This window comes from Labrus bergylta, chromosome 5 (assembly GCF_963930695.1).
Source record: "Labrus bergylta chromosome 5, fLabBer1.1, whole genome shotgun sequence".
Taxonomy (NCBI): domain Eukaryota; kingdom Metazoa; phylum Chordata; class Actinopteri; order Labriformes; family Labridae; genus Labrus; species Labrus bergylta.
In genome coordinates this window covers 2,530,769-2,542,547 of record NC_089199.1, presented here as the reverse complement: position 1 = coordinate 2,542,547, position 11,779 = coordinate 2,530,769, and the positions used below count along the sequence as shown (strand labels likewise).

The following is an 11,779-nucleotide window of genomic DNA, read 5'->3' as shown; positions in this document are numbered from 1 at the left end:
ATGTGTGGCGCATTGACAAAAAAAAAAAGATACAAACCCACTTACTAAATATTAATCTAACCCACTGATTCAGACGATCAAACTGAAAAGCAACGCTGGGACGCTGTTGCTATGACAACACAAAAAGTGAGCAAGAATAGCATCCTTCGAAACAGCAGCGATATCCCTGTAGCTGAATCACAGACAAAGGAGTTTCTGCTTTTATTTAGTTGAAATTATCAGAAGGAAAAAGATGAATCCACCAGCCGAATCTCTCCTCAAATACGATCATCCAGTTTTGATCAGGACAAACACTGACAGAAAGTCACCAAAGGTGAGTTTAGTAACGCCAGCCGAGTTTAGCCGACGTTTAGTGGTCAAAGTTAGGCATGATGGCGGAAATAGTTTTGACCGTACAGATATTCCTGCTATAATGGCTGCTGTTTCTATGTTTTTTACCAACATCTTTCAATCCCCAAAGCTCTTAAAAGTTATTAAATGATGATGGATATACTGTATCATGTATTTCAGGCAAAGAAAGTTGATTCATTGTGTAACATGAAATACTTTTCACAACAGGGGCGCCCTTTAAAAGTGGGTCCACAGCAGGTGAGGGGACAGTCTACCCCTGTTCCACCACCTCCAAAATCAAAACCCACCTCTACTGACACTACCAAGCAGGAGATCCTAAACGCCATCCTTCCACCCAGGTACAGTTGCATCCATCTACAGTGTGTCATTCATTAAGTTCAATCCACTCAGTTTATCTAAACTTCTGTTATTGCAGGGAATGGACTGGCGGAACCCGGCTGTGGGTGCAGCAAGTGTCCAGTGCACCTTCTACAAGAACAGATGTTATTCACCTAGGGGAGCTGCTGGACACAAAGCTGCAACAAAGGCAGGCCAGACAGACAGCAATCTGCCCTGTCTGCAGGGAGCTCTATTCTCAGTGCTTTGGTGAGAAGGAGGCTCTGATATTTGTGATCACTGAGGCTATTGTGTTGACAAGGATTGAGGATCAAAGAATAAGAATTTGAACCAGTTTTTTGTGTACACATGGCTTAAATTTCATTGCCATACAGCTTTCTTCTGAAGCATTTTGTATACCACTGAAAGCACATTTTACTCCTCAAATATGTTACTGTTGCATTTACTCATTTTCTGTTTCTTTAAGATGAGCTCATCAGACAGGTGACCATCAACTGTGCTGAGAGGGGCCTGCAGCTCTTGCGGGTCAGAGATGAGATTCAAATGAATATTGCTGCCTACCAGACTCTGTATGAAAGCAGTGTGGCCTTTTCTATGAGGAAAGCCCTTCAGTCAGAGCTGGAAAAGGTTGACGTGGAGAAAAAAGTAAGGACATTCACTTTTTAGTTGTGTTTAGCAACAATAGATAGCATACAAATGTGGAGTGTTTGCCAATATTGGCACCCATCGATAGAGAATATACAGTATTTGTCACTGAAGGAATAACTATTGAATGCTATTTGGTTTAGTATCCAGCAGAGGGCAGCATTCCTCTAAAATAATGTTTGGTCTTAACATCACTGATCCTGCATTTTAATAAACTTCAAACACCTAGATTACTGATCTTGAAGATGAGAAACTGGAGCTGAAGAAGGAAATCAACGAAGTCGAAGCCATTGAGCAACAAAAAACTCAAAGGCGACAGATTGAAAAAGGGAAGCACATGGAACAGATCCAGTTCCTCAAGACATTCAACCTGCAGCTCAAGGTGACGTTTCAAGGCTTCATACCACAAAAAATATATCTTCCCCCTGCACTTGTTCCTGTAGTGGATGTGGTTATGATGTTAATATTCTTATTTTGTTTTCCTCTTTAGACCCAACTGGAATCGATCCAGACACCAAATGAGACTGCACACAATGTGACATTTGACTTGTTTCTAAATATCTATTAATAAAAATTCCACACAGTGTAATCAGAAAGAGTTTCATTTATTCCAACAGCATGACATGACAAGAACAGCTCAAGTACTGTACACATCTCTTGAACATCAAGAGAGCATCACACATGTTTATGATGAACTAAAAGTCATTCAAACACAGTTCCTGGTTGAAGGGGAGAAAAAGTTGAAAAGGCAGTTTTTGTTCCGAGAGGGACACACGGTCAGGATAAGGCATCAAGTGGCTACTTGATAAAACCCTTTATACACACGTGTTATAAGTCCACCGTCTTTCAACTCCTTGATTCCATTAATATGCCCTTTATTGGGCTAACTTAAATAGAAGAATCATGTTGCCTTGACTGTCATATTTGTCAACAGTGTAATTAAAAATGCGCTCCAGGTACCATTTTTAAGTAGATTTACTGTTCTTAAGTACTTCGTTTGTTTCCTCCAATTTGACAGGGTCCACCCGAGTTAAGGAATTACATCTAGGGGTGTTTAAAAAGACTCTTATAAAACCCAATAATAACTGTTGATAGAACTTCACAGAAAGTGTAATCAAAGCTGAATCTTTTTTTTATGGGTATCCATCTGAGTTGACATTTGTAATGGGCTCTTATCTGTACTTAACTTAAAGGATCTCAAATCTCATCCAACAGGGGTGCTAGCTAGATTGTTTTTACAAATGCCCTCTGTAAACACTTTGATTTAAACTGATACTTCCACAAACTTTTGAAACACTTTGGCTCCCATTTGTTAAATTGTTTTTCTTACATTATGTAAATGTCTGTCCGAGCTGTTCAAGATGCTTGAATGGTTTAAGACGGTAGAGAAGTTGACAGGGACTTTCCCCACTCCAGGAATATTCCCGAATGAGTTGTCATTATCTTAAAAACACCCTGGGGGAAACATAGCTGCATTATTTCTGCACAAGATAGCAGCAGTGATACAACCACATAAACTGAGGAGGGTGGTGTCCGTCCCACTTCTGGATGAGGACAAAAATAATGCAGACACGAGCACGCACGCACACTTTCTGCTTCAGCCATGTTTTCAGAGAACTTCAAGAACTTCTTATAATCCATGACACGTAGAAAAAAAACAACTTTAATAGATGTACCATGTTTCAGTACATTATAGTTCCAATGTCAATCATTGCAACGACTTAAATCATTTTGAAACAGTAGCAGTGTTAGTAGATGAAGTCATTTGCACAAGGCCTGTTTCTGGACATTTTTTGTTTCTCCTGATGGACATCAATGTTGATGAATATAATGAGCTACATTCATCTTTTGTGTAGCTATTTTTGCCTTCACATCAGCTCAGTGCTGGATGTGTTCACGACAGAGAACATGCTTTATATATGCATCACATTTTAATACTGGTACTGTACAGACTCTGGGCACCAGATACAATATTGACACTTGGCTCCATCTGCTGGCAGAAAGATTAAGCACAAGTTAAAGAGCAAATCAAATAATTCTCTCTACGCCAAACAGAGCCTTAAGTTAAGTCTGACTGGATATGTTCCTCCATGACACTGTAGAGTGTACTGTATTTGTAGTAATCTCACACACAAACCTAAAGTACATTATATCTATACATAATCCAGCATTACAATCTTCAAATGCAGAACCATCAAAATAAACTTCTAATATACAAATTAAAATTCAGGGTCATTACATGGCAGTGTAACGCTTCAATCAAACTCTCATCTCTAAATAAGTACTATGCATTCATTTTCATTGAGAGAACATTTTGGTAGATTAGCCTGTTTTCTTAAACACTTTGTAAATCTTTGAAAAAAAAGAACAAGAAGCTGAAACTTCAACATTAAATCTCTGTAACAAATGTAGCCTTAAGGTGGTCATTCAAACAATTCAAACAATTAATCATAAATTAAATACACGAATGTGTCAAACGTTCAGGAGGACATTTAAACATGACCCACCCGTTAGCTGACTTGACTTACTGCAGGCATTACTCTCATTAGATGCTTGGCAATTGTAAATATTGAATACATATTAATGCTAGATTTATACTCAGAGGGACAAAAATGACAGTAAATACTTCAGCTGCACATTTCCAAGCAGGTTATATTCAATGGTAGATTTTAAAATAGTAGGTAAAGAGTAACAGGTCGCAAGCCACCACACTTGTATTTGACAGTACATTCACTGATGCAGAGAGAACATGTTTAAAAGAAAACTCAGAGTTCTTTTATAGAGCTGCAACTCATTACAAAAAAAGATGTAAAGACTTTAAATTGTTCTTCCTTCAATCTTTGTCATTACTTCAATCCAGGAAACAAAAAGGGTAATATAGAAAAAAGGGGGGGGGGGGGGGGCTAAGCGATGCTTGAGGAATATTCTTGTACTTACATGCTTGCTGATTTTCTTTTTTGTCCTGATGATGACTGAAGTGAATCTAGAGGGAAGGACATTTAAACAAAACAAATACAAGGCAAGCTTTGCTAATATTTAAATGGCACCATTCAAAAAAAGTGAACAGAGAAACCACTCAATGTCACTGGCTGAAAACAAAAATCAAGCCTTCATGAAACATGTGCACTCCTGTGACTTCTTCTAATAAATAAATAAATACTTCTGCATTTATGTGTCCCTTATTCGTGTGTGGCACCAAAACAAACATTTGGTTAAACCAACTCCTGTGTGTCATCTTAAAATACTTCTGAGGCAGAGCGATGCAAAATAAACCATGCAACCGAAAGCTAGATTCACCAAGTGCTATACTTTGTGTGTATCTGTGTAGGTCTTCAAGGTTAAGGTGCATGTTTCCTGTGTGTGTATCTACCAGCAGCGTGTGTACCTAAGTCCATGCAGCTGTACTGTTGAATGACTTTGAAATTGTAGGTTGTATTTGTTATTGTTTTAGTCCCTAGAGCCTGGCAGATATATGTGTGCTTTTTAGAGGATGAATATCTTAATAACTTTTTGAATGATCTTCCCACACCCTGGACAAGGAGCCTGGAACTTGTGCAGCCTCCTTGCACATTGAAAACAGGTAAGGAGGTGAGCTGTACGTCCGTGTATTATATTTCCATTGCGTGGACGCACTCGACAGAGCTTACACGGCTCTAACAGGGCCTCCGGCCTAACTTCTTCAACCTCCATGCCAAGGTTCTCCTGACTCTCCCCTCCTGACAGGTGCTCATCCTTAAGGAAGCTGGAGGGCCACGGCCCCTTGCCCTTTCCAGTGAGCATAGTGGGCAGAGGTCGGTCAGCTGTGGAGTGGGAGGGCAAGATGACAGGGTCAGACACCGTCCTGCTGCAATCTGGAACATCGATGCCTGTGTCGCTGTCATCTTCCTCATCATGGGTGGTGAGGGAGCCGCATGCTGGGATGTCAGGAACTGAAAGGGAATGGGCGAGTCGGGGAACATCTTTGTACCAGTTTTTACGCAGAGCCCAGCAGCGTACACAGTACTTTTGGAGAGGTGTGTTATACTTCCTACACTCTGTGCACTGCCATGCGTCCTGTGGGACAGGAAGACACCAATCACACATTCACCCTTTGTGCATTCCACTGCAACACTGGGACCCAAACTTTTTCCATCATGCCCCCTCCCCTCCCTTCCTTGGAGGAGGGAAACATTTTTGAGTATTGCTTAGTTGGCATAATTCATATCTTCTAGGCTTTTATCTTTGAGGACTCTAAAAGAAGTTTGTCCAAACATACTATGAAAACAAACTATATTCTATATTAGATCACATTTCATTATATTACATTGTATTATATTTCACTATATTATATTAGAATACATTTTAGTATATAACGTCACTCTTCATTACAGTGATACGATACTGCTTTTTCTTCACCGCTGTTTACATAACTTGCTGATATTAATCATACCAAGTCACTTTAATCATCACGTGTCACTTTATCTTGCCTTTCACTGCACTTAATGTCTTAATTACCCTTTATAGTCAACTTCACCATTTATATTGTACTTGTATATACATCCTATTTTTATTTATCTCATCTCTTCTTTTAAATTTGTATTTTGTATGACCTTCTTCACTTCTTTGTGCTGCTGCAACGCCCGAATTTCCCCTCTTGGGATCAATAAAGTATTATCTTATTACAGTCACAATTTAAAGTGCTGACTAAGGGAAATGTGTCACATTGCAATGCAAAGAAACCCCTACAGTTTGAGAAGCGCTGCACTACAAGAACTTAAGAACTTTCAGTGTGAGGGGAAAAATACAAACCTGCGTGCAGAACTCTATATCAGTGTCGTCACTCAAACATTGCGAGTCTTCATCTGGCTCCTCCTGCATCTGGATAAATAAATGAGATTTAACCAACATATTCTGAATTTTATGCTGACTATAGACGATTAACAGGATCTTTTCCCCTTATAATCAATTGAAACAATTTAAATTGTCGGTAATAGCCCTCATAGCAACAGTTAAGACTTAAACTTCTACCTCTCGATCAGCTTTGTACTCCTTCCCCCCTCCATCATCATCTTCAGGTGGAGCTTCCCCTTCTCCTCCACTCCCTTCCTCAAAGGCAGGCTCTTTCATCTCCACGCTCACCTGTTCACTCTCAGCCTCATTCAGGAACCAGAGGTCGTCTGTGGTGTCTGACACGATGGCTGTGTCCTCCTCCTGTGCAGGAGACAGCTGACACATCAGTCAGACCAACACTGTTACATTCCAATTCATGCCATTTTCCAACAAGCATTAAAGTCTGCTAGGTGCTTTTAATCTAATAAATCATGTATTTCTTACTTGGTTTGTGTGGATGTCTGTGGAGCCATTGCTCCTGCGGCTGTAGTTACTACGGAGATTACCCAGAAACCACCAGGGCAGGCCGGAGAGGTCCCACTCGTCCAGAGTAACATCCAGTTTGGGCCGTTTGCAGGCTGAACGAGGCAGGCCTTCAAGGGAGTCTGGAGAGGTATTGAATCATTAAACCCAGCATTTAGCATGTCCAGGCATAGTGCTGAGCACATAACAGACCGTTTTCTTACCATCGTCTGGCTCCCGAGGTCGTCTCTGGGAGGGGGTCTGCAGGAGAGGCACATGATGGCCAGCCTCCAGGCCTGCTTTGACCACACCTCCACACATCTAGAGAGAAGGGGGGACAACAATTAGACCACAGAGCAAGAACTGGGTACTTGGAGGGCTCGCAGCTCCTTTTCGAGATGGCCTCTGTGTATCTTTTCTTCTTCAGAGGACAAGGGGCAGGGCAATCAGGGTACGGGCCAGTGGGGAGGGAGGTAAATTTAGGAGAGGAAAAGGAGCACAAAAGCTTTGTCAAGAGCAAAATTATATAAAGACAGATTTAGAAAAGACAGAAAGGAATGCAAGTGTACTAATTAACACAGTCATGAAACTAGAGAGTCAAAGAAAAATCCAGATGTGTTTTAATAGGCTACATCATAGAATGAGGAATTTCTCTATTCTAAGAAATAATGTATAGTAAAGTACGGTACAAGATAAATGATCTTATAAAATATATATTAATGGAAAAGTGAGAAAGAAAGGGACGCTGAAAATGAATTGATAGATTGACTAGATATATCTTGATTGATTTCTAGTCATCTCATTTGATTTTGAAAAGTATTTCAAGTAATGTAAAATCATAAATATTTTTGCACCCTTGATTCGGTTCATTTCAAGCAGAAATCGAGAAACTCGATTGAGCCTGATTCAAAATGTGTGAGTAGTGCAGAATGGCCGTAGCTCAACAGGCTGAAACTGATTCCTAACAGCGGCCACTCAGTGGGTGCTTCGAGATGGATTGTGGAGGGAATTGGAAACAGGAACACAGGGATGGGTGAAGGGGATCGGGGTTATTGTTGGGCCTGTATCTGGATCAGGAGCTACGATCCTCCAATCCGGAGCAGAGAAGAAAACTCTGAGACAGACAGAGAGGATGACTCTGCCCCCCATCCATTGGTTGGTGCTGGTGGATCACAACAGAGTGCTGAAACACCACCAGACCAAACCCCAGGATGAGGTTGTACAGAGACGGTGCCACTCTGTACAAAAAAGCACACCAATGGAGACGCAAGCTCTTACCTCCTCTCACCATCACACACAAGCAGGCTGAAGGTTACTTTATATTCTTTGAGCCGGGTGCTACACCAAGGTCGAATTGTCTTAATCAAACACTGGGATCAGTGAATATGAAACCTTATGATAAAGAGATATTATCTTTTAGTGGTTTAGTCATTAGTCCTGCTTTTTTTTCAAAAATGTTGTGCCAAATGGTGAGAAAAGTTGGGGGTCTCCGTTTCTCCAGAGCACCATGCTTCAGCTTTACCTGACCACGATCCTCCACTCCGCCCTCTACACATTCACGGCCCACAGAAAGATTCTCTGCAGCGTCTGCATTTAGGATAAGACACAGTAACAGAAAAAGGACAACCCCACCCTTTGATTATGGCAGAACACACTCTCTCACTAAGGCCTTTCTCTTGTGTTTCTTTCAGGATAGCCTGGGAAATATAGATCTTCTTCTGGTCCCTGAATCCTAAAGAGATGCACAAACTATCACAAGCACTCAATGTATGGCAAAAAGATAACAGATTTTTAGAAAAAATAGAGGGGATATGATGGAAAGATATTCACCATGTTCCCAAAGATCCTAACTTCAAAACAGACAATTCATAAGTTGAAATTCTTATATTGAATTCATCGATCACAGAGTGAAGAAGACAGACAATATAATGTCAAGTCAAAAATATCTAATGTACTAACTATACAAAATGAATTTATACATTGGTAGTTGTTTGATGAGCCCCTTACTGAAACATATCAATTCACATAAGGAATGTGTAAATGCAAAGCACTAAATGAATGTGTCACTTACCAGAACAACCAAGCACAACCAAGTATTTCTTGAGCATTTCATACACCGGGCTGTAAAATAAAAATAACATTTAAGAATTTGCTTTTTATTGTAGATGTATAACTTAAATATATCATCTAGCATGAATGAGTTTTTAAAAAAATGCCATTTATTAGGTGTGGGCAAATACCTTGGGTTTTTAACAGAGAAGCTCTCCACCTCCAAAAGCTCCCCCAAAGGGTCATCCTGGCAGTGGACTATGTGCTGCCTCTGTTTGTCATATAACTGCTTCCCCATGATGTACTGACCCAAGTAGTGCATCACCTGCACAAAATTCTCCGTATTACATATCACAAGGCACCTACGGGATGCATGCTACTGTAGTAGTGAATATAAAGGACTAGTGAATCCTGGTTTGACCACATTCAATTCAAAAAACTTTATTTGTCCCCGGGGGGCAATTCAAAAGCACACAGAGCAGTAAAATAAGAACAGTGCAGGTAGACGAAACATTTTAACCTAAATATAAAGTGTCAATTTAAATACAACTTAAAGCTTAAAATTAAAATACAAAATATAAAAAGAGTAGATATAAGTGGACAGTGATCAGACTGACAGATGTAAACAGAACTATGTGCTGTAAACGAGAAATAAATAAAATATATATATATATATATATATATATATATATATGTATACAGAACTATGTGCAAGTAGGCAAAACTAAATGATAAGTTATAAGGTGCATGGTGAAAAATGGAACAACAGAACTAATATATACAATATAACTATAAAGGTAAATATGAAATAAATAAAGTGACTGTAGTGCAATGATGGATAAGAAATAACAGGAATAAAGTAACCAGAACTGTATGAATACTGAAATAGAAAGGATAGTATAAAGTGATGTAGTGCATGAGACTAGATAAAGCAGAGGCAGTTAAGGTGCATAGCAAGTAGAAAGGAATCACATCTATAGTAGATTGTTATTAGCCAGTAAAACCAGCTGCATACTATAATCAAACACACTGTCCACCTGACAGCTCACCTCTTTAAGGGTGAAGACTTCTTCCTGTGCTCCGGCAACACGTAGGATCTGCAGGAGAGGGGCCTTTGGCTGTACCTGGGGGGGGTTACAGTACATCGGCTAAGCATCAAAGTCAAGTCAAAGTCAACTTTATTGTCAATTTCAAAATATGCCAGACATACAGTGGAATCGAAATTGCGTTTGTCTCTGTCCCACGGTGCAATACAACCAAAATAAGGTAAAATACATCAAATAAAACAAGGTAAAATACATCAAATAAAATAAGGTAAAATAAGATAAAATAAAATAAGATAAAATAAAATAAGGTAAAATAGATAAAATAAGATAAAATATAATAAGGTAAAATAGATAAAATAAAATAAAGTAAAATAAAATAAGGTAAAATAGAGCAAATAAGATCAAATAAAATAAGGTAAAATAGATAAAATAAAATAAGGTAAAATAGATCAAATAAAATAAGGTAAAATAAGATAAATAATATTTACAGTAATAAATTCTAAATAGTGCAAAAGGTACAAAACAAAATGGTAAATTAAATTAAAGAAAAAGTAAACTTGAAATGTGCAGTAAACTAAATTCATATCAAATATGAATGTAGTATTCATGGGCTCAAACTTTGAGTTATTATACCTGATTTCCGTCTCCAGGTAGTGTCCTGCATGACGCGCTTGATGCCGGGGCTGATAGGGAGCTCATAGTAAACGAACAATGTCTGAAAACAAGAAATTATATTGTATAAGATGGAGATGGATTGAAATCAATGTAATGCAATGAAGTCGTTACACCACTGTACCATAACTTTCTCTTTTGTAACTAAACTTAACCACGTTATTTAAAAACACAGGCCTATATTCCTAGCTAACAGAGCTAGCTTGTATTTAAATGTAGTATGTTCAAAGATAAACTGCAACCATAAATAGCTGCTGGCATGTGAATTGTTATAGATTAGGCACCGCATGCAGGTGCACTTTGAACAAAGTCGTTCCTAGCTAACATTACTGGTGTGCTCATTAGCCAGCGTCGTTAGCGTTAGCAACCTTAGCTAGCTAGCTTTTTCCTGAACAATACGTTGGAAATGGAAAACTTCTCACCGTGATAACTTGACACTACTTCATAGCTGCTACATTAATCGTGACGCACTGTGGCCTGGAAAGTATATGTGTTACATAAAACCAAAAAAAGACAATTTTCAAGACTATCTCACAGATTAGCTATTAGCTGAACTAGAGATTCAAAACGGTGAAAGGCGACACACTTCCGGGTGCACAGCTTGATTGAGTCTTGATTGGCTGATAGTGTGGCGCCCTCTACTGTTGGATAAAAAGCACTTACGATGGCATCATGGACTTCCAATGATACGAGACTCACCAGAACAACCATGCACCACAAAAACGCAGACCTTTTAAAAAAAATATAGAACTGTGGCAATAATTCCCGACATAAACTAAACTGAAACAGAATATATTATATATTTTGTATATTCAAATAATTCTTTTTTTAATTTTACATTATATTTCTATTTTACTGTATATATGTGTATTAGTCATTTGAGTGTTATTGCATGGCCTTGCGGAACAGTGTTTACATTTCACTGCACATCTGTATGAGCATGTGACAAATAAAAATCTTGAATCTCTTGAATAAGCTGAGAACATTACAGTGCACTGAGAACTGGAGTCTGAACTGTAACAAGGTCAAAGTCTTAAATTTAGCCTATATTAGTTTCCTTAAACAAAACAAAATGGCATTTAAATAACATTACAGAAAGTTTGGACAGATTTGAAGGTTGCTAAAAGACATTGGATAGCAAATTATGAAGACAAATTGCATTGTCCATTCAAATAATGCAAATTATGGGCGAAAGAAGAAAAAAAACCAGCCAATATAATACCAGCTGTGAGTTTCTGTGTCCAAGGCCTGACAGTGCACAAGACCTGGTGATCACATAGAGCATTACTTAGGTTCTGCCCCAAAAAATGAAGAAGCCAAATCTCAAGTTCTGTGAATATACCACTGAA

The 11,779-nt window shown here is 38.8% G+C and overlaps 2 protein-coding genes across 4 annotated transcripts; one reads left to right on the top strand and one right to left on the bottom strand.

Annotated features, from left to right (window-relative positions):
• The first annotated feature begins 60 nt into the window (after positions 1-60).
• On the top strand, positions 61-1,928 carry LOC109984225 (axonemal dynein light intermediate polypeptide 1-like). The gene is made up of 6 exons (XM_065954539.1): positions 61-313; positions 559-689; positions 767-936; positions 1,154-1,332; positions 1,562-1,714; positions 1,823-1,928. The coding sequence occupies exons 1-6, from the start codon at positions 233-235 to the stop codon at positions 1,898-1,900; spliced, it is 792 nt and encodes a 263-aa protein (XP_065810611.1). The 5' UTR covers positions 61-232; the 3' UTR covers positions 1,901-1,928.
• A 1,046-nt stretch (positions 1,929-2,974) lies between these two features.
• On the bottom strand, positions 2,975-11,044 carry mdm4 (MDM4 regulator of p53). Of its 3 annotated transcripts, none has more exons than XM_020634295.3 (11): positions 10,853-11,044; positions 10,392-10,473; positions 9,762-9,836; positions 8,904-9,037; positions 8,735-8,784; positions 8,186-8,250; positions 6,888-6,984; positions 6,646-6,806; positions 6,340-6,537; positions 6,121-6,189; positions 2,975-5,385 (listed from the first exon to the last, which is right to left on the bottom strand). In XM_020634295.3, exons 2-11 carry the CDS (start codon positions 10,455-10,457, stop codon positions 4,816-4,818), a joined length of 1,485 nt encoding a protein of 494 aa, XP_020489951.1. In that variant the 5' UTR covers positions 10,458-10,473; positions 10,853-11,044; the 3' UTR covers positions 2,975-4,815. The 3 variants fall into 3 exon arrangements, with proteins under 3 accessions (XP_020489951.1, XP_020489952.1, XP_065810610.1); XM_020634296.3 differs by having other exon boundaries at positions 6,340-6,522; XM_065954538.1 differs by lacking the exons at positions 8,186-8,250; positions 10,392-10,473; positions 10,853-11,044.
• Positions 11,045-11,779: the final 735 nt, after the last annotated feature.